A 21,967-nucleotide genomic window follows, 5' to 3' on the forward strand; every position below is an offset into this window, starting at 1 on the left:
CAAGCCGGAGAGCAAAGAAAAGTTCAGCTTCAACAGTTGGATGAATTGAGATGCCAAGCTTATGAATCTTCTAAGCTGTACAAAGAGAAGGTCAAAAGCTATCATGATAAACGGCTTGTCAACAAAGAATTCAGGCCAGGCCAAATGGTTTTGCTTTTCAACTCAAGATTGAAGTTATTTCCGGGAAAGCTTAAATCCAAATGGTCCGGTCCTTTCAAAATCCGTGAAGTGAAACCATATGGTGCAGTTGTGTTGGAAGATCCAGCTACCAATGACACATGGACTGTGAATGGTCAAAGATTGAAGCTCTATTTTGGTGGTGAATTTGATCGTAGCACTACCAAAATCCCACTTTCCGATCCTTGAAGCTCCAAAAAGAACGTCGAGCTAATGACGTAAAACAAGCGCTTGTTGGGAGGCAACCCAATTTTGTAAGTATTTATGAGTTTTAGCATGCATTAAACACTTTTGTTATGAAGGAAGCAAGTTGGCCAGACACAGCAGGCCAATTATGCAGAAATTTTTTTTTTGATGTGTGTTCGCTAAGCGAATAATCCATTCGCTAAGCGAACAGTGCGAAATCTGCAGTTTTTAAATTGAGTGACAGCTGGCCATTTTTGGCCACCTCACATGCCACCTCACTCCCCACTTCCACAAAATCAGAGGGGAGTACGAATCTCACCCCTTTCAACCCTAATTCCACTTTTCTAACTCCCTCTTCTCACAAAATTCTCAAAACCACCATCTCCATCCTTCACCATCTCAAATCTAAGACAACACTCACTACCCCATTCATTTCTGCTTTCAGTTTGTACATCTCCATCACTCAGGTATGCAGAATTTTAACTTCAATTTCCAATTTTTTTTCATTTTTGTTCATAGTGAAAGATGCATGCTATTGTGGGTAGAAAGATGCATGATTGTATAGATAGTTTGAAAATTTTGATGAAATTGTGGGTAGTCATGTATGTTCTTCCATGAATTAGGGTACACAAATTTACATCTCTTCATGTTGAATTTCTTTTTGACAAATTGTGAACAATTAACTTGCTTTTGAATTGTGTAATTTTGTTCACACATGCTACAAATTTGTTTCAAAAGATTGAATTTGTCAACCCTAACTCCAACCCTTTGTGTGTGCATAGTTGTGGTTTGCCAAAATGTAAATCCTTGTGTTATATATTACTTCAAAAAACCCGAAAATTTTCGATAAATTGAACTGTGAAAAGTTGAAATTCATGCTCTGTAATATGAATTATCTAATATTCTGAGCAAAAGACTTATGTGGTTTTTCGAAGTAATTTCAGGAATGGCACCAAAAAGACCCGCAGCTAGCACCGGAAAGAAGCAAAAGACTGGGGCAAGTTCATCGCACACAGCCTTTGACCCCAGCAGGTTTCGTGGACCGGAGCAATTTGAGCGGTACCAAATACTTGAAAAGAAAAAGATTTGGAATGAAAGGAAATTCGAGATTTTTGAGCATGGAAGCTATGAGAAGTTTGCAACAATCATCAATGATAGGCGTTGGGGTAGAATTATTGACCCACCAAAATATTTCAACACTACCTTTGTGAGAGAATTTTATGCAAATGCTTACCCATCTGAGGGTGAGCCATTCTCTTTCACCACTATGGTACGCGGAAAAACCATCCGTTTTGACCGAAATGCCATCAATGAGTATCTTGGCAACCCTTTCACCCTACCCGCCCATGAAACTTTGTGTGATTTTCAGAAGCAAAGAGCCCGCAAGACTTGGGACATTGACACCATGCGAAGAAAACTTCTTAGGCCTAACCATGACTTCGTATATGGCACAACCAACAAACCTTTGAGGGCCCTTAGAGATGATATGCGCACCTTCACCCTACTCCTTTTCCTACTTGTTTTATATAACATCCAACCTAATTCTCACACTTCTGATGCTGTCATGAATATACTTGGCCTCATTCATTACATAAATGAAGGCCTTGAAGTGGATTTGGCCGGTATCATCTCTGGTTGGATGAAAGAGATTACCTTGTGTGGCCACCCTGACAAAAACCTCAAGTCCACTGCTGTGAGATCTGACAGTCCTTTGGGTTTCCCGTGCTTAATTATGGGATTGTGTACGGCTAATAGGATACACATTCCTGAAATTGGACGTGAGGAGATTGGGAAGATTGATGATAATTATGTGGATCGGTACTGCAAACCGAAGAAAAGAAGAGCTGCACAACAACCACCACCACCCCCACCACCCCAGGCCTCCACCTCTGCTGTTCAGGATCAGAATTTTTATAACCATTTTACTTATTTGTATGATCAGAATGATGCAGGGTATAGAGCCATGAGTGCAATGCAGCAATCTTTCTATAATCAGCACACCGGGCAGTCGGTGATGACACCACAAGATTTCGAAGCCTATGTTGCATGGCCTGAGGTCAGGCCTACTTTTCTCGGAGGGGGTAATGTAGCAGATGCTGAAGCTGCTAGTGAAGGAGACAATGCAAGTGAAGAAGAAGCTGGTTCTGATGCATCTATGCAAGAAGGAGATGAAAGTGATGCTGGTTCCGAATCTGGTTCGGAAGCCGGTTCTGAATCCGAGTGAAGAAAGCAAGGAGATGGCTGAAAAGCTCGCCAAAATGAGTGAACTTTAAAAAGCTTTCAGTCATTTAATGTTTAAGTTTAAGTAGTTTATCTTTTGTGGAACATGTGGAAGTATGAATGTGTGTCACTTGTTTTGTGTTTTGTTGTGAACATATGATGAATGTTTGAAGTTTAATGCATGATAATTAGTAATTTAATATAGTAGTATGGTAGTCTAGTAATGTGAAATATTGTGATTAGCATTTTGAAGAACAAGCTCACATATGTTTGAAATTGAAAGATAGGTTTGTGATAAATCAATGTGTTGAGCATGATAGTTGATTTGTAGAGATATATGTCAATCTTCTTTGATTAGTGTTCAAAATAGGCTTAGAAACTTAACATGTTTTTGAAATGTGTTACTTGTCCTAAGATGATTCTCACTATTTTTGTTGAACATGATTGAAACTTGTGTTATCCAATCTAGCTGGGTGAGAATGTGTGAACTTTCCATTGTTTACATAAATATGAGAGTGCCGGCAATTGTGTATGCTCATTTGATTTTAGCTTAATCTTGCTGTCACTAATGTGTTTGATGTTGTGGATATGATCAAGGCCTTGTTTCTTTTTGAGTGATAACCACTTAGCCAAATTTAACCTACCCTGTGAGATAGTGATCTTTTGTGTCCCCATTTGAGCCTTAAAATTTGAAATTTGTTTGTTTTATAAACCCTGAAACCGAAAGAAAAGAAAAACAACTACTCTACCCTTGTCTTAGGATAGGAGAGCAAGTGTATTTTTATAAGGGTTATTTGATAAGATTCAAGTTGGGGAGAAGTAGGTTGAAAAATAGATAAATAAATTGGTTGAAAAAGGTAGTGTTGTGGTGATTGAAAAAGAAAAGAAAATATGTGAAAAAATAAAAGAGTTGCTTGACACAATTGAAAGTCAAAAGGAAATGAGAAAAGAAAACAAAATTTTGTGAAAAGTGTCAAAACAAAAGAATCACCACAAATGGAAATAGGGGGAAAAAGAAAGGGAGTGAATGAATCATGAGATGAATTTTGCAGATTTTGTGCTCTCTTATCCTTGAGGCTTTTTGAATCCATAGAAAAACAATGAATTTTTGTAGCCCAGCCCCATTACAAGCTTGATAAAGTCCTTAGTGATCCACAACTGATAGCATGTTTTGTGATTTTGCTTGGATAAATGTTTGAATTGAATTGTTGCATGCACATTGCTTGGATTGAGTTAAACACTTACCCTTGAGAGAAATAATTGTGAGAAATTTGAGATAACACTTGAGTCTTGATTGTTTGATAAGAATGTTGAGAATTTTGCTTAGGCATAGGAATCATTTCATGATCATGCTTTGTTTTCTTTGAATGTTTTGGGAACTAGTCTTTGAGATGACATTGCTTTACTTGTGCTCTGAGATTTTGAAAACTTTGATTGATTACAAACCCACTCTTTTGAATGAATTGTGAGCTAGTTAAAATACCTTTTGTTTGAGGACAAACAAAGTCCTAAGTTGGGGAGATTTGATAAGTGCTAAATATTAGTTAAAATACATGTTTAAAAAGCACTTATTGAATGAATTGTGATAACAAATCCTTGGAATATAAATCACTTTTGATGTAAATATAGTATGTACTAAGAAATTGTGCAAGAATTATCAAATCCAACCATTTTGTTAGGTTCATGCTGATACTAAGAAAAGAAACAAAATTTTGAAGCATTCGCTGCAGCGAGCATGCAGCGAACAAAGGCCGGGAGTTCAGGGTACTTGGCGAACACCCAGCGAACCTGCAGCGAACAAACTCGCTACAGCGAGCATGCAGCGAACAAAGGCAGTGAGTCCAGGGTACTTGGCGAAGCACCAGCGAGCATGCAGCGAATAAGCTCGCTGCAGCGAACACTTAGCGAGCAAAGGATGAGTCACAGCTAAATACACGTGTCAGCAAACCTCTTCAACTAAGCAACTTCTTCGCGTAGCGAACACGGATTCGCGTAGCGAATAGGCCTATTTCAGAAATCTATAAATAGCATTTCAGATCATTTTGTAAAATATCAAGTTAGTTAATACCAGATAGAAAAAACACTATTTTCATAGATATATCCTGTTAGTGAGGTTTTGAAGGTGGATTCCACACAACTTGAGAAATCAAGCCCAATGGTTTTTCAATCCTTCTCATCTTCACTCTTTTGTAAGTTTATCATGGCTATTCATAGCTAAATCTCTTTTGTTGGGATTGGATGTAATTGAATTATGATCATGAATCTAGTTTAACTTTGCTATATGTGTTTTATTTATCAATCAATATTAGTGATGTCCTTGTTTTCATGCTTTTATTAAAAGATTTAAATGATATAGACATATGTTATTTGAATCAAAGGTAGGATAATCACTTGTTAAAGTTCAAAGTTTAGACATAGATCTTGAGCTTTAATAGTCACTTAAAGTATTAGAGCTTAATGCTATTTTATCGATTAATGATTCGAGACATCGGAAAGTTAATAGATACAATAGATTTCAAGACATATTCCGGACACGGATATGATCAACGAGTAATACGTGACGATATTGATTTATAAATGAAATATATATATCAATAGTTAACTGATACATGTGAATGATTTGATGGAATCCAATTCCAACAAGTTTTTATCTCAAAAGTTTATCACACACTTTTATCGCAATTTTATGTTACGAAACCAAATCGAAACAAACCCATACTTAGAATCATGGAATTTGTGTATTTACAATTGATATCACACTAGTCCCTGTGGATACGATATAACGAAAATACTTGCTTTTGTACTTTCATCAGTAGGGCGGGAAGTGGAAACACCTAAGAACTCTTGAATTAAAATGGGAAATATAGATGATGTAGCTCCAGTTACTTTGGAAATTGTAAGATCTTTGGCACAAGAAAGAAGAGTTCATCCATATCATCTTGCCTTAGTTCTGATTTATATAATTTTTTAAGAATACTGAGTCAGGTTCTTTTCTTACTCTTATTGAATAGAACAACGAGCCAAACCTTACGATCTCTTCCCGAGCCAAACATGAATCTTTCAATTCATTTGGCTTTCACACTCAATTCCTTATAGGAAAATTCCCTATCTTTATTATCGAATGAACCTATCCTCTTTTCTCTATTTCTAAAAAACTTGACAATTACCGATACAAGACCAAAATGTTTGGAGACTCTTCTGACGAAACAAATTATTGTCAGCAAAGTTGTTTACAGAACACAAAAGACCACTAGTTCGGGCTTTTGAACAATTTCATATACTATTTTATTGTGGGGTGAGAGTTACTCCCTCTGGTCTTATATATAAGCAACAAAACAAAAAAATTGAAAATTTCAACTATAAGCAAAAACTATTATAATCATTATATTTATTATCAATATTCCAATTTTATCCTTAATTTCATTTTTACCCATGATAAATACTCCCTCCGTTTTCGTATAAGCGTTCAGTTCTATCATATTCAACGATTTTAATAAACTGTCCAGTTTGTCTTTTAAAGATATGATTTGTCAATTATACCATTTGTCAATTATTGTTATCTTTTTCAATATATTTTTTTATAGATATTTGAAAAACTAAAGTTTTTTTTTTAACAAAAAGAAAGTTTGTTTTTTTTACGATAGGAATGTTTGTTGTTTCCTTGTTATATTTTCAGATTTAAACAGTGTTTGTTACCTCTAATAATGGTTCATTGAAGATTTAGATGAGGGTATAATAGAAAGATGAGGTGCAAAAATTCACTTTCTTAATTTAGTGTTATCATTCCAACTAAACACTTATACGAAAACAGAGGAAGTAGTAATTTAATTTAAAATAAAAAGTAAGGGTAAAATTGTAAATGACATTCGAATGTGTTTTTTTTTCTTTCAATATATAAAGAATGTTTATAATTGGGCGTTATTGTGGGGAGGGAGTTATTAATTTTCGTAAATTTCGTCAATCAGGAAAGACAAAACAAAACCCTTTCTCTTCCTTATTTGTCTCTTTCTTTTCTGTGCAACAAAACCCCGCGCAACTAACTTCTCACTCACTCTTCATTTGATTACACTTCATGATGGATCCTGATGTTGTTGAAATTCCTCCTCCACTTCACCAAAAACCTTCCAGATTCAAAAAGCAGAAACAACAGGTTTCTATCTATTAATTTTTTTTATTTTTATTTTTTTTATATTTTTTTTTATAAATTTTCTCTCAAATTCTCATTTTCCCCTTTTTGCTTTAAAGTCATTGCCTTTACTAAACTGATTTGATTTGCTCATGGACACCCTTCGTATTAGGCATGTTCAGGTGTCCATGTGTCATATATGCCTGACACCGATATTTATGATTACATCTAATTGTTATTTTTTCAAATTATTATCAGTGTTGATGTTCACTTTTTGTGTTGTGTCTGGTGTCAGTTTCCTTGTTTTATAGATGATTTATGCTAATCTATTTATTTATTTTCTCTGTCCTCCATAGCTGACACCATCAGTCCTAATTATCGATGTGGTAAATATTTGCCGGTGAAAATGTGAATTTTTTTAATTTTAATAATTTAGATGATAAATTAGATACGGATAGCAAAAATGGTCTACAAGAATCCATATTTCGTTGTATATCAAAGCAAGAGGATGATTGGTTTTGTCACACAGAAAGGTTTAACAGCGCAACAGTGTACATTTCAATCATTTTCTTTACCCACAATTAATCATTGTATGTTACTTTTGTAGATCGTTTTCCATGATGTGATTGACCTTGAAGGCGATGACGATTTAGTGGTACTTGGCGAAACATCTCGTAAAAGTAAAAGAAATAAGGGGAAGGCAGTGGAAACCATTCACGGGGGTTATGGTGATCATCAAGTTGTGGTTTGTTTGTATATCATTTTGTAGTAGATTGATATTATCTTTTCCAACTTTTAAGACTCTAACAATTTGTTCGCAATTTTGGCAGCCCAGCTTCGGAAAATCTGGAATTCAATCTTCTAATGGTCAGCCTTTGGTATCACAGAATTTAATCAATGTTGGCGGCCAAAGTTCCAATCCATTGTTCGTTGAAGATGACTACCTTTATAAGTTTAAAGATGATTATATGGATGAAGATGAGTATGCTTTATTATTACAGGCACAGTTTGATAACGTGAATCTACCTACTGGAATTGAGACGCCGTTTACATTGTTGCCAGAATATGGATCTAAAATGGGTAATTCTAGTTTGCAAATCAAAACGGATAATGTTGATCGATTTGGGCTTGACTTGAGTGCTAAGAAAGGATCTAGCAGTAGCAGTTCATTTCATTCAAGTTTCGTTGGACAAAATGGATCATTGTATCCTCAGGGAATAGAATCCGGAAACCCTTGGTTGAATAGTTCTTATAATTTTGATCCGCCTTTTGAGCACGGGCATGGCAAATCTGCCACATCCGGCCATAATGGAGCATCTGTGGCTTCCCCTGGTTTGACGACAATCACCGATGAAACCAAAAATGAAACTCTGAGGAAATTTCAAAATTTTAAGCAATTTGACACTGTCGATGATGCTTCCGACCATCACTTTGTTCACCAAAATTCCTCTACCAAGCAAGTTAGTTTATTTTTTAATACTTTGTTTCAAAGCTAATCTTAATTGCGTCAAAAAAAAAAAAAAAAACTAATCTTAATTATACGGATTTACATATTACATATTTGCTGAGCAGAATCCAAAGAATTGGGCAAAAAAAATCCAGGGAGAGTGGAAGATTTTGGAGAAGCATTTGCCGGGTGAGTACAAGATTCCTGATACTAAATAGCTTGAAATATTTTCCATGTCATCACATTTGGTATTCAATTTACTTTTTTGAGCTGATGGACTTTGCCATATGTATCCAATCCTTGTTCATTTTTTCCTACTGAACTCCATTCATTGCTATTGCAATTTCTGTTATGTGGTGTCAACTCCAGATATCTGATATAAAGTTCGAATCAAGAACTTATACATACCATATTGTCAAATCTGCTTCTGGCATATTACTCAACCTGATAATTTCTTTTTCTTTTTTCTTTAATGTTCATCAGATACAATATTCGTGAGAGTCTTCGAATCAAGGATGGATCTCTTGAGGGCTGTGATTATTGGAGCAGAAGGGACTCCTTACCACGACGGTCTTTTCTTTTTCGATGTTTTATTTCCTAGTGGCTATCCCAATGTACCCCCGGTACGTGGTTCAGGATAATTTATCTGACTGAAATTATTTTCTTGTTAACTCTTTTTAATTCAATTCTAACAAAAAGGTCATTATTTTCATGGCAGCAAGTCCACTATCATGCTGGAGGTCTTCGGCTTAACCCGAATTTGTATGGGAATGGCAATGTATGTCTCAGTCTACTTAACACCTGGTCTGGCAGTAGGAATGAGAAATGGACTCCAGGTGTTTCAACAATGCTACAGGTTCTAGTCTCCATACAAGGTCTGATCTTGAATGCAAAGCCTTACTTTAATGAACCTGGATATGCAAGTACGAGTGGCACACAAAATGGTGAAGCGCAGTCCCTGAAGTATAATGAGAATACATTCATTCTATCAGTGAGGACAATGATGTATACGATGAAAAAGCCTCCAAAGGTTTGTTTCTACTATTGGTTCATTTCTTTTATATCTCTAGCAAATTTGGTTCATTTCTTTGGTTCTACTCTTGGTTTATTTTCTAATATAAAATGGTTTTATTAATACCAAAAAGTTGTCCACAGACGTTTGATTCTATTTCATGGTAGTTTATGTTATAATATTATTTTCGAAATACCTACACAAATATTTGCGTGGTAATATTTTATTGGATGTCTGTAATTTTTTCTACACAGCCATTGCAATGTATTTAAAATCTTTTTTCCTTTCTTGGGGTTTAAGCAACTGATTTACGTCATTTTTGGTTTTCAGAATTTTGAAAACCTTGTTGTGGGACATTTCTACAGCCGAGCACACGATATTCTGGCGTCATGTAAAGCTTACATGGAAGGTGTTCAGCTGGTTGGTTGTTTTGTGAAAGGTGGGGTTCGAGATGTTAAGAAGCGTGGACGAAAAGGCTCAGATAGATTTAAGGCTGCTTTACTTGAATGTGTCAAGCTTCTTGTCCAAGATTTTGAAAAAATTGGAGTTAAGGACTGTCAGAAATTCATGTCTCCAACTTCTCTGAAACAGACAACTCAGAAAACCTATATGAAACCGACTACTTCGAAACCAACTCCTCTAAAACCGGCTCCTCCGAAACCGCGTACCACTGGCGGTACCAAGTGGTTAAATTTTTAAGTTCTCTAATTCCTATCAATGAACCTTTTATTTTTTTGAAAACCCAATTGAGACTACTAAAGGCTTTATTATACATCAACTGCATGCAGGTTTTTAACGTTTTACATTAATTTAATTAAGTAGTTACATTTTGAGACTACTAAAGGCTTAATTTATTTAAAACTTGACATAATTTGTATTTAGTTGGTTAGGACTATACGTTATGTTTGCTTTTTATCATCTTTTTTCCTTCCTCTAAAAGAAAGGCAATCAATTCTAGTTTTTATATTTTTCATCTTCTGTAGTAATTACATAAATTTGATATTACTTTTAACTTGTTTTCTTGTATTGACAAATGTGGCTCTATTGATTAAAAGGGCAAACTTATAGCTGCTAGTAATTCACATCCAACAAAAAGTTATCTGAAACTGACTACTCCGAAGTCGACCCCTCCTAAACCGGCTCCTTCGAAACCGAGTACCACTTGCGGCAGAAAGTGATTCGGTTAACTACATGAGTACTGTGATCAAGGAACATTATTTTTGAAAACCCGATTTTGAGACTATGATACTAAAGGCTTATTACATCAACTGCATGCAAGTTTTTTTAACTTTTTACATTATGCTATTTTTTACATTAATTAAGTAGTGCAAAGACATCTCATAATTTTTTTTTAGGGAAACAACAAACACAAATTGTGCTTCATTGTATAAGGTGAAATTTCTAGCCACTAGGCTACTTGACAAAAAAAAATAGTGTTCACAAATATCAATATTTTTAGGTCGAACACATTCGCTCAAATTCAATCTCTCGTAGTTATGTGCGGATGAGTTTTAGTGTGATTATCACTTCATTTAAGACAAAGTTCACGTAACATTTTGGTATGTACAACTATTAATAAAATTTCCGTTTTTTAGTCAATATCAAAAATCAGATGAAGATTACCAAAATAAATTTCTTAGCAGATAATATTGTTTCTGTTCCTATTTCTATGCGTATTATTTCTGATTTTTTTTTTTTGGATACTTATTTCTGTTTTATTGTTCTATCTTTATGCGTATATTCTTATTTATGTTTTGTTACCTTTATTTATGCATATATTCTTTTTATTTTGTTTGTGTGTGATGTGTTTTTTGTAACAACACCCCGCTCAAAAAGTTCTCTATTTTTTCACTCACTCTTTTGCTTCATGGATCCTCAAGTTGTTGAAATTCCTCCTCCAGTTCACCAAAAACTGAAACAGGTTTCTATCTATTCATTTTATGTTCAAAGTTTTCATTTTTATTCAAATTTTCATCTGGGTTTTCAGTTTAAACTTTAAAGTGATGATCATTCTTAAATTCATTGCCTTTGCTAAAATATTGTTACTTTTCTTGTGTGGGAAACTTGGAATTCATGTTTAGGGTTGTTGCTATTTTTTAGGAACTTGGAAACAAACAAAATAATTTAAATTTTGGTAATTTGTTTTATGATAAGACTTGGTCAGTTAAACTAAACGGATTTGCTATTGAGTGGCAGACACAAGTCATTGTCCACACAGACACTTATGGTTATTGGTGTCCATGTGTGTGTCTGGTATCCGTGTCCGTGCTTTATAGCTGATTTGGTTTGGTCTATTTGTTTAATTTCTTTCAGTGTATAATTTCCTAGTGCAATCAGAACAAGAGAAAATCACCTTTTAGGTAAGGTAATAGATAAACTAAATCACCTTTTTAATTGGTTAAGGGTACTTGACAGTACTTCAATGTGCATGTATTATAAGGCTTCTGTTATCATCAGTATGCTATTTCCCATTATACACATGAGTTATGACACAACACAGACACTAACACATCGACACCGATAAATAATGGTTGTGTTGGCACGCCAAATTCGACAAGTGTCCGAGCTTCACATCATATTCGGATGATGTTTTTTATCGTCTGATTGTTTAAGGAGATTCCGTTCGTGCCCTTGTTGTTGTGAAGCTACTGGTATCTTTAGCAATTAGGGTCTATTATTTAACCATATAACTTCCATTTTATTTTATCTATTTTATCTTTGTATCATGAAAGTTTCTGAAATATAATATTTTTCTTTACCGATAAATAATCATTGTATGCTACTTTTGTAGACCCATTTACATGATGTGATTGACCTTGAAGCTGGTGGTGACGATCTATTGGTTCCACCAAGGTCGACGACAATTACTAATGAACCCGAAAGTGAAACTTTGAAGAAACTTCGAAGTTTTAAGCAATTTGACATTGTCTTTGACACTTCCGACCATCACTATGTTACAAATAATTCCTCCATGAAGCAAGTTAGTTGGTTTTATTTTTTCTTTCTTTTTTTAATTCTTTTAAAGACACTTGTTTCAGTTCTAATCGTAACTATATGGATTAATATATTACCTATTTCCTGAGCAGAATCGAACGAGTTGGGCTAAAAAAATCCAGAAAGAGTGGAAGATTTTGGAGAAGCATTTGCCGGGTGAGTACAGTATTTTCCATGTCTTATCACAGATAACATTTAGTATTCAATTTACTTTTTTGAGCTGACGAAGTTTACTATATGTATCCAATCATTGTTCATTTATTTCCTATCGAACTCCGTTTATTGCTATTGAAATGGTAGGTCCTGTTCTTGTCCTATCGAACTTATAAATACCATATTGTGAAACTTGCTTCTGGCATATTGGTCAACCTGACCCCGTTTTTTCTTTAATGCTCGTCAGAAACAATATTTGTGAGAGTCTTCGAATCAAGGATGGATCTCTTGAGGGCTGTGATTATTGGAGCAGAAGGGACTCCTTACCACGATGGTCTTTTCTTTTTCGATGTTTTATTTCCCAGTGGCTATCCCAATGAACCCCCAGTACGTGGTTGAGGATACTTTATCTGACTGACATTATTTTGTTATTAACTCTTTTTAATTCAATTTTAACAAAAGGTCATTATTTTTGTGGCAGCTAGTCTACTATCACTCTAGAGGTCTTAGGCTCAACCCGAATTTGTATGATAATGGCAAAGTATGTATCAGCCTTCTTAACACCTATGATCATGGCCGCGAGAATGAGAAATGGACTCCAGGTGTTTCAACAATGCTACAAGTTCTAGTCTCCATACAAGGTCTAATCTTGAGTGCAAAGCCTCTCTTTAATGCACCTTTAATTGGATTTATGAGTGGCACACAAATTGGTGAAGCATTGTCCCTGAAGTATAGTGAAGATACATTCATTCAATCAGTAAGGACAATGATGTATACGATGAAAAACCCTCCAAAGGTTTGTTTCTAATCTTGGTTCTTTCTTTTATATCACTAGAAAATTTGATTCATTTCTTTGGTTCTAATATAAAAAGGTTTCAATATAAAAAAGTTGTAGACGTATGCTTGATCATATTTCACGGTAGTGTTATCAGTTATGTTAAAATATTATTTCCGAAATATATGCACAAATATTTACGTGGTAATATATTATTGGATGTATGTAATTTTTTTATCTACCATTGCAAAGTATAAAATCTTTTTCCTATCTTGGGGTTCAAGCAACTGATTTAAGTCATTTTGTTTTCAGAATTTTGAAGAACTTGTTGTGGGGCATTTCTACAGTCGAGCACATGATATTCTGGCGTCATGTAAAGCTTACATGGAAGGTGTTCAAGTTGGTTGTTTTGTGAAAGGTGGGTTTCAAGATGTTGATAAGGGTGGACGAAAAAGCTCGGATAAATTTAAGGCTGGTTTACTTCGATATGTGAAGCTTCTTGTCCAAGATTTTGAAAAAATTGGAGTTAAGGACTGTCAGAAATTCATTTTTCCGACTTCTCCGAAACAAACTCCTTTGAAAAAGCTTTTTACATTATGTTTTTTTTTTCTTAGGCTTAATTGCATTATTTTTGGCTTACTCAAAATTTTCAATTGCGCTATTTTAACCCTCTAACTTTTTCAATTGTGTAATTTCATAGTAACGATTTGATTTCCCCAATTTTATGTTTAGTTGGCAGTTTTTATGACATGACTTCAAAGTCAGCTTGCCAATAATGAAATTAGTTAAATTAAAATATTAACAAATAGAAAATAAATTAAGGGCACATGACATACAATTTCTCTTCATCTTCATGCTTTTGTTCCTGGACAAATAATCAATTCTAAGACAACTAAATACCACTCTCTACTTTCTCAAATTTCATTCTTTTAACTTTGTTTTCTTAACTACATTCGTTAAAGACAAGTTAGTATTCAATTTACTTTTTTGAGCTGACGAACTTTACTATATGTATCCAATCATTGTTCATTTATTTCCTATCGAACTCCTTTTATTGCTAATGAAATGGCAGGTCCGGTTCTTGTCCTATCGAACATATAAATACCATATTGTGAAACTTGCTTCTGGCATATTGCTCAACCTGACCCTGTTTTTTCTAAATTGGAATCAAGAACTTATAAATACCATATTGTGAAAGCTGCTTCTGGCATATTGCTCAATATGACCAATTGTTTGTCCGTTTTTTCTTTAATGTTCATCAGAAACAATATTTGTGAGAGTCTTGGAATCAAGGATGGATCTCTTGAGGGCTGTGATTATTGGATCAGAAGGGACTCCTTACCACGATAGTCTTTTCTTTTTCGATGTTTTCTTCCCCAATGGCTATCCCATTGAACCCCCGGTACGTGGTTGAGGATACTTTATCCCAATTCTTGTTAACTCTTTTTAATTCAATTCTAACAAAAGGTGATATATGCACAAATATTTACGTGGTGATATATGATTGGATGTATGTAATTTTTTTTCCCTACCATTGCAGAAGTATTTAAAATCGTTTTCCTTTCTTGGGGTTCAAACAACTGATTTAAGTCATTTTATTTTCAGAATTTTGAAGAACTTGTTGTGGGGCATTTCTACAGCCGAGCACATGATATTCTGGCGTCATTCATGTCAAGCGTACGTGGAAGGTGTTCAAGTTGGTTGTTTTGTGAAAGGTGGGGTTCAAGATGTTGATAAGGGTGGACGAAAATGCTCGGATAAATTTAAGGCTAGTTTACTTGGATAATGAGTTCTGGTAGCAATTTCAAGTTGAATAAGGAAATTGACAGATAAAATGAAACAGAAAGAAAATAAAGTTAAACAAAGTTAAAAGAATGAAACTTGAGAGAGTAGAGGAGCAAGAGCGTGAAGAAGAAGATAAAGAGAAAGTGTATGTCATAATGTCACAAACATTAATTAATTTTCTATTTTTTTATATTTTAATTTAATTAATTTCACTATTGGAAAGCTGACTTTTAAATGTCATAAAAAACTGCCAACTAAACATAAAATTGGGGGAATCAAGTGGGGGACTAAAATCGTACGATTAAAAAATTTCAGAAGCAAAAGTTACAATTAAGCCTAAAAACAACTTAATGTAAAAAGCTTTTTCAAAAGAGTTGGTTTCGGAGAATTCAGATGAGTTTGTTTCAGAGTAGTTGATTTCAGAGTAGTCGCTTTCAGAGGAGTCGGTATCGGAGTAGTCGATTTCAGAGGAGTCGGAGACATGAATTTCTGGCAGTCCTTCACTCCAATTTTTTCAAACTCTATTACAAGAGGCTTGACATATCCAAATAAATCAGCCTTAAATTTATCTGAGTTTTTTCCCCCATCCTCATCAACGTCTCGAACTCCACCTTTCACAAAACGACCAACTTGAACACCTCCCATGTATGCTTTACATGACGCTAGAATATCGTGTGCTCTGCTGTAAAAATGCCCCTCAACAAGTTCTTCAAAATTCTGAAAACAAAATGACTTAAGTAAGTTGCTTGAACCCCAAGAAATGAACCAAATTTTCTAAAGATATAAAAGAAATGAACCAAGAGTAGAAACAAACCTTTGGCGGCTTTCTCATCGTATACATCATTGTCCTCATTGATAGAATGAATGTTTTCTCATTATACTTCAGGGACTTCGCTTCACCATTTTGTGTGCCACTCTTACTTGCATATGCAGGTTCATTAAAATAAGGCTTTGCATTTAAGATCAGACCTTGTATGGAGACTAGAACCTGTAGCATTGTTGAAACACCTGGAGTCCATTTCTCATTCTTACTGCCAGACCAGGTGTTAAGTAGACTGAGACATACATGGCCATTATCATACAAATTCGGGTTGAGCCGAAGACCTCTAGATTGATAGTGGACTTTCTGCACAAAAATAATGACCTTTTGTTAGAATTGAATTAAAAAGAGTAAACAAGAAAATAATGTCAGACAGATAAAGTATCCTCTACCACGTACCGGGGGTACATAGGGATAGTCACTGGGAAAGAAAACATCGAAAAAGAAAAGACCGTCATGGTAAGGAGTCCCTTCTGCTCCAATAATCACAGCCCTCAAGAGATCCATCCTTGATTCGAAGACTCTCACAAATATTGTTTCTGATGAACATTAAAGAAAAAACGGACAAACAATTGGTCATATTGAGCAATATGCCAGAAGCAGATTTCACAATATCTGGAGAGGAAAAAAATGACAATCTTCCCATAAGGATGTATTATAGTACTACTCAAAATAAGCCAAGACCCTTTCGATAAGGCAAGAACCAGACCTACCATTTCAATAGCGAAATTGAACACTAAATTTGATATGTGATAAAGACATGGAAAATATTACAAATATATTTAGGGGGTGTATTTGATTGAGATTTTATGAGACAATTTTTGCAAAAAAAAGTCTTGGTGATTTTATGAGATTTTGTTGGACTATATTGATTTTGTGAGATTTTGAAGACTTTTTTACGATCAAGATTTTTAACACATGATTTGAATGAATTTTGAGATATTTTTTTCAAAAGACTTTTTACAATCAATATTTCATAATACTTTATATATTAGGAAACTTTTGTATATTAGAAAATTTTTAAAAGAATCAATAAATTTTAATAAAAGAAATTATATTTTTTTGGGAATCCAAATATTTAAACAAAAAAAAAACTTACATTTTTTTTTATGTATATGTTTCTAATCACAAATAAAAACCACTTCCACCATTGATGGGAAAAGAAGCAGATGAATGTAACGAGAAAAAAAATTGTTGTAAAAAGTTGTAATGAATCAAAAGTTTGTAAAAAAGATGTAGAATTTGTTAAAATATTTGATAGGTAAAGAAGAAGAAGAAGAACTGATATAATGATGATGAAAGTAAAAAATCTTGGAGAGTTTGAAAAAGTCTCAAGTCTTTTGGTGAGATTCTTGAAAATGTGAACAAAGAAAAGAAGAATAGGTGCAGTGATGATGAACTGTGAAAGTAATAAAGAAGAAGAAGAAATTTGATATAGTGTACTGCAAACAAAACAAAAAAAAATTGATATAGTGATGATGAAAATAAAAAGTCTTGGAGAGTTAAAAAAAGTCTCGAGGCTTTTGGTGAGATTGTTGAAAAAGTCTATCAAGTGTATTTTCAACTAAAAAGTCTTCCAAAATCCATTCCAAAGAAGAATCCATATCGGTGGACATTTTAAAAGTAGTACCAAATCTCAATTGAATACCAACGGATTTTGTTGCCCTGAAAAAAAAATCATGTTTGTCTTAATTGAATACCACAAGATTTATTTAATTTTGTAAAAGTCTTGATTGAATCTCTCAAGATTTTTTTGTCATAAAAAAGTCTTTTAAAATCCATGAAATCTCAATCCAATACACTCCATCTAGTATTAGGAATACTGTACTCACTCGGCAAATGCTTCACCAAAATCTTCCACTCTTCCTGGATTTTTTTAGCCAAACTCGATAGATTCTGCTCAGGAAATAGGTAATATATAAATCCATATAGTTAGGATTAGAACCGAAACAAAGTACTCCCTTCTTCCCATAATATAAGCAAAAAAAAAATATTTCACACTTTTTAAGAAAAGTGAAATATGATAATTTGAAATATTATTTTTTGTGTTTTCCTTGAAATAAGTCTCATGGGAAGATGTAAAAAGAATTTTGATTGGTTATTGATTTTCGGAAAAATAAGAGAGAGAGAGAGAGTAAATTAAACGCAATTTGCATTTAATTTTATGAGAATAAGTAAAAGTAAATCTTGAAAATGATAAAAGTTGGTTTTTTTTCTTATAATTTGTGACATGAAAAAGTGATTTTTTTGCTTATATGGGACGGAGGGAGGTCTTTAAAAGAATTAAAAAAAAAAGAAAGAAAAAAAAACCAACTAACTTGCTTCGTGAAGGAATTCTTTGTAACATAATGATGGTCGGAAGTGTCAACGACAATGTCAAATTGCTTAAAACTTTGAAGTTTCTTCAAAGTTTCATCGGTGATTGTCGTCGACCGTGGTGGAACCACTGCTTTCCCCTTATTTGTTCTTTTATGAGATGTTTCACCTTCAAGGTCAATCACATCATGAAAAACGGTCTACAATAAAGTAACATACAATGATTATTTATCGGTAAAGAAAAATATTAAATTTTCGAAACATTGAATTTAATTGTTGTGCACCGTCGGTGTAAAAGTTTTTTACACATACATCCAATGACGCGTTGCCACATCACTTAATGAATGTAACACATCATGTGTTTTTAATTACCATACATGATGTGTCGTTATATTATTGGACGAATGTGCAAAATAACTTTACACTGACGGTGCATATAAATTAAATTCTTCATAATATATAGATAAAATAAAATGGAAGTTATAGCAACACTTGCTTCACAATATATAGACACACACACAAACCAAAAAAATTAAAAGAAAAATAAAATGATCACATCAAATTATATTATTTTAATAATTTTCTATTTTTATATTTATGTTTTTTGGGTGTGTGTCCAACAAATCATATTTATGGTTGTGCCTATTAAAGAATTCTTCGTTGAATATTAGACCCTAATTTCTAAAGATACCAGTAGCTTCATAACAACAAAGGGCACGTACGGAATCTCCTTAAATAATCAGACGATAAAAAGCATCATCAGTATATGATGTGAAGCACGGACACCCCTCGAATTTGGTGTGTGAACACCAACACTTATAATTATATATATAAAATTATGTCATCAAAGTATTTATGAAACAAATTAAAAAAAAGTATTTATGAAACAAATTAAAAAAGAAAAATATTAAATTATTTGTTTGTTTCCAAGTTCCTATAAACATGAATTCAACTTCTAAGTTTCCCACACAAGAAAAGTAACAATATTTTAGCAAAGGCAATGAATATAAGAATGATCATCACTTTAAAGTGAAAACCCAGATGTAGATTTTAATAAAAATCAAAACTTTGAATAGTTAGAAACCTGTTTCTGCTCTTTGAACGTGGAAGGATTTTGGTGAATTGGAGGATCCATGAAACCCCTTTGCATGATAAAAAGAGTGAGCGAAGGAAGAGTAAAGGTTTTGCGCGGGGTGTTACAAACAACACCTGTATAAACACATGTATAAAGATTATGTTTTTTTTCTGTGAAATAAGGAGCCAAAGGCTCATATATATACATATATATTAAGATTTGTACCAAAAAAAAAATTAAGATGAATAACGATAAAAATCATATTATTTATTTTGGTAATCTTTATTTGATTTTCGATATTGATTTTGTTCAAAAGTTTTATGTCTTTTTATATAATTTTACTCAAATGAGAATATATGCATAAAAATAATAATAAATCAGAAATAAGAATCTCCTTCTAATATATATATATATATATAATATAATATAATATAATAAATTGATTACTACCAAATTTATTATTTTGCTTAATAATATTTCTAATTTTATATACTTCAATGTAATTTTATGCTCTATTAATAAGATATGCATAAACAAAATAAAAATATGAATATATGCATAAAAAAATGAACAAAACAAAAACAATAAAAATTTAATAGAAAATTTAGTAAAAAGTTGCGTCGGACAAGACTAAAGCTCAAACATGCTAAAGGTTCATTAAAGCAATAAGGTTTATCAACTCTAATACATGTTACCAAGCATAGACAACTCTCCCATATACAAGGACAGACACGTCCTAGACAACACATGACCCCAATCAATAGAGAGAAATGCTAATATGGGCACAAACCCAAACAAATTATTCTTAGGCACACTTACATAGGTGAAAAAATTTTAAAGAAAATATGAATAAAATTATATTAATTGATGTGACTATTTAATTTTTGTTTTAATTTTTTTGATTGATGTTTGTGTGCCTAAATTTGTGCCTAAATGTTTTGTGCCTATGTAAAAATGCCTCATCAATAGAAACCCAACATACTATTAAATTGGTACTATCCTCGGCTCCACTATCATAGTGGAATTTATCACTCTTCTTGCGTGCAAGGTTTTTCCTATAAATACACATACATTTCAAACGTCTAAGGTACACATTATTCACCAAATTCTTAACTTTTCCCTCATTCAAATACTGACTTGAGTGTTGGACTGATGCTAATGTTTTTGCATGTATCTTTCTTCTTCGTAATTCCATGGCAGGTTCCAAAAGCACTCGTAGCAAGACCACTACAACTGCGTCTCAAATAGAACAACTTCAGAGTAACGCTAACCCTGTCTTACCCTTTAGTGGCTGAATCGTCAGCCCAAGGAGTGAATCGTCAAGCTCAAACCAACGACGGAAACATCTTTACCTTTAACAACGCCACCTTAGACGTCCTCCCGTTGAACCAGCATCCACCAATCAAAACTACTAACGGACAAATAGGTGGAAGCACAACCAAAGTAGAATCTGTTTCCAACCAAAGATTTCTCCAATTTTTTGAAGCTGCAATTTCTATAGCATTCATAGCACCATATAATTCAACAATAAGGGCAGAAGACAAACCAATGTTTTCCGCAAAACCACACAAGAACTCAGCCTTGTTGTTTCGAAAAATCCCACCACAAGCTGAAGATGAAGCTGTTGATGCACCATCTGTATTGCATTTCACCCCATGAGCTAAAGGTGGTTGCCAAATGACTTCCCTCAGAATTGTAGGAATAGGAGGATGAGAAATGACATTGAAACTCTGCAAAGTAATGAAGTCTCTGATGGAATAAGTAGATAACTTGCTAGTTAAGTTACCAGCTGTGATTACATTAACAGATATCCAAGAAACAGAAGATCTTCAATTTGGCACCAAATTTTTAAACCTGACATTGTTTCTAGCTAACCATATGGCATTGAAGATATTAATAATTGCAGCATTAATAACTATCTTGCATTGAGGGGAAAATGACTGCTTCTTCTTGTTTGACACTACTCCAAATGGATGAGAAGATATGATGACTTATTGGAACTCCATTCTTTAAGACTCTATTGTTCAAGATGGAAGCCCAATCCTCAATTGAATGCATCAACTCCCGGCAAAGTTTCAAATTTGCAGCTTCATTTAGAGTTGCCAGAGATCTCAAATATAGCATGTGTCAAAAAAGTAGTAATATTTAATGAGTAATAACCACTTATATTTTTCAAGCTTGAATTACATTCATACAATATGTAATCATCGTTAATATATTACTAGAATTTTTCTGTCAAAAAAAATATATATATATATTACTAGAATTTCATTCTCCTCCCTTGACTTAAGTTTGAATTTCATTTTCCTCCCCTTATATGAAAATATACATTTTTCCTTTAATAAACACTTCATTTTAATATAATCAAATTTATAAAGTTATAATACATATGTTTTCATATTTTCTATTCACATCATTAACACGTAATTCTAAGCATTATCATAAAATATGAAATTATATAAAATAAAATAAAATAAAATATTTGGATAAATTACTAAAGCCATTTTTAAAATTATTTTAAATAGAATTTTATATTCTAAAATCATATAATTAATCATAAATTTTCAAAAAAAAAAAAATTATTTAATTTCTTAAGTGATGACTCAAAATTATTTTGACATAAAATAGTGATTTAAAGTTAATTGTTATCACAAAAATATTTACTTTAAAAATGGACTAAAGTAGTAAAGTATATATAGTATAACATAAGAGGGGAGGGTAATTCAACCTTCCGTCAAAGGAGAGGAGTGTAATTTACTTTAAAAAAAAAATTTGAAAACTTTTTAACATAATCAACATCAGAAATCAGATCCTTCAAAGAAAAAAAAACATCAGAAATCAGATGAAGATTACCAAAATAAATTGCAGATATTATCAGAAA

The 21,967-nt window shown here is 33.2% G+C and overlaps 3 protein-coding genes across 6 annotated transcripts; 2 read left to right on the forward strand and 1 right to left on the reverse strand.

Annotated features, from left to right (window-relative positions):
* The first annotated feature begins 6,503 nt into the window (after window positions 1-6,503).
* LOC123895171 (putative ubiquitin-conjugating enzyme E2 38) lies at window positions 6,504-13,781 on the forward strand. Of its 4 annotated transcripts, none has more exons than XM_045945400.1 (7): window positions 6,504-6,733; window positions 7,317-7,454; window positions 7,540-8,169; window positions 8,282-8,345; window positions 8,640-8,779; window positions 8,875-9,186; window positions 9,499-9,938. In XM_045945400.1, exons 1-7 carry the CDS (start codon window positions 6,656-6,658, stop codon window positions 9,865-9,867), a joined length of 1,731 nt encoding a protein of 576 aa, XP_045801356.1. In that variant the 5' UTR covers window positions 6,504-6,655; the 3' UTR covers window positions 9,868-9,938. The 4 variants fall into 4 exon arrangements, with proteins under 4 accessions (XP_045801356.1, XP_045801359.1, XP_045801358.1 ...); XM_045945403.1 differs by having other exon boundaries at window positions 6,505-6,733; window positions 7,317-7,448; XM_045945402.1 differs by lacking the exon at window positions 9,499-9,938 and adding an exon at window positions 13,403-13,781 and having other exon boundaries at window positions 6,526-6,733.
* A 603-nt stretch (window positions 13,782-14,384) lies between these two features.
* Window positions 14,385-14,876, forward strand: LOC123896467. Its single transcript, XM_045946848.1, has 2 exons — window positions 14,385-14,492; window positions 14,631-14,876. Exons 1-2 carry the CDS (start codon window positions 14,385-14,387, stop codon window positions 14,874-14,876), a joined length of 354 nt encoding a protein of 117 aa, XP_045802804.1.
* A 335-nt stretch (window positions 14,877-15,211) lies between these two features.
* Window positions 15,212-20,971, reverse strand: LOC123896468 (putative ubiquitin-conjugating enzyme E2 38). The gene is made up of 7 exons (XM_045946849.1): window positions 20,962-20,971; window positions 20,439-20,875; window positions 18,014-18,211; window positions 17,528-17,591; window positions 16,095-16,234; window positions 15,690-16,001; window positions 15,212-15,592 (listed from the first exon to the last, which is right to left on the reverse strand). The coding sequence occupies exons 1-7, from the start codon at window positions 20,969-20,971 to the stop codon at window positions 15,212-15,214; spliced, it is 1,542 nt and encodes a 513-aa protein (XP_045802805.1).
* Between the last annotated feature and the right edge of the window lie 996 nt (window positions 20,972-21,967).

This window comes from Trifolium pratense, linkage group LG7, assembly GCF_020283565.1.
Source record: "Trifolium pratense cultivar HEN17-A07 linkage group LG7, ARS_RC_1.1, whole genome shotgun sequence".
Lineage (NCBI taxonomy): Eukaryota > Viridiplantae > Streptophyta > Magnoliopsida > Fabales > Fabaceae > Trifolium > Trifolium pratense.

Excerpts from the sequence above, each read along its gene's own strand:
- LOC123896468 (XM_045946849.1), bottom strand. Across the intron at positions 16,235-17,527 it reads TTTGGTGAAGCATTTGCCGA|AAACAATATTTGTGAGAGTC; the intron begins GTGAGTACAGTA and ends AATGTTCATCAG. Across the intron at positions 16,002-16,094 it reads ACTATCCCTATGTACCCCCG|AAAGTCCACTATCAATCTAG; the intron begins GTACGTGGTAGA and ends ATTTTTGTGCAG.
- LOC123895171 (XM_045945400.1), top strand. The coding sequence starts at position 6,656 with ATGATGGATCCTGATGTTGTTGAAATTCCTCCTCCACTTCACCAAAAA. Across the intron at positions 6,734-7,316 it reads TCAAAAAGCAGAAACAACAG|ATCGTTTTCCATGATGTGAT; the intron begins GTTTCTATCTAT and ends TTACTTTTGTAG. Across the intron at positions 9,187-9,498 it reads CGATGAAAAAGCCTCCAAAG|AATTTTGAAAACCTTGTTGT; the intron begins GTTTGTTTCTAC and ends TTTGGTTTTCAG.
- LOC123896467 (XM_045946848.1), top strand. The coding sequence starts at position 14,385 with ATGGATCTCTTGAGGGCTGTGATTATTGGATCAGAAGGGACTCCTTAC. Across the intron at positions 14,493-14,630 it reads GCTATCCCATTGAACCCCCG|AAGTATTTAAAATCGTTTTC; the intron begins GTACGTGGTTGA and ends CTACCATTGCAG.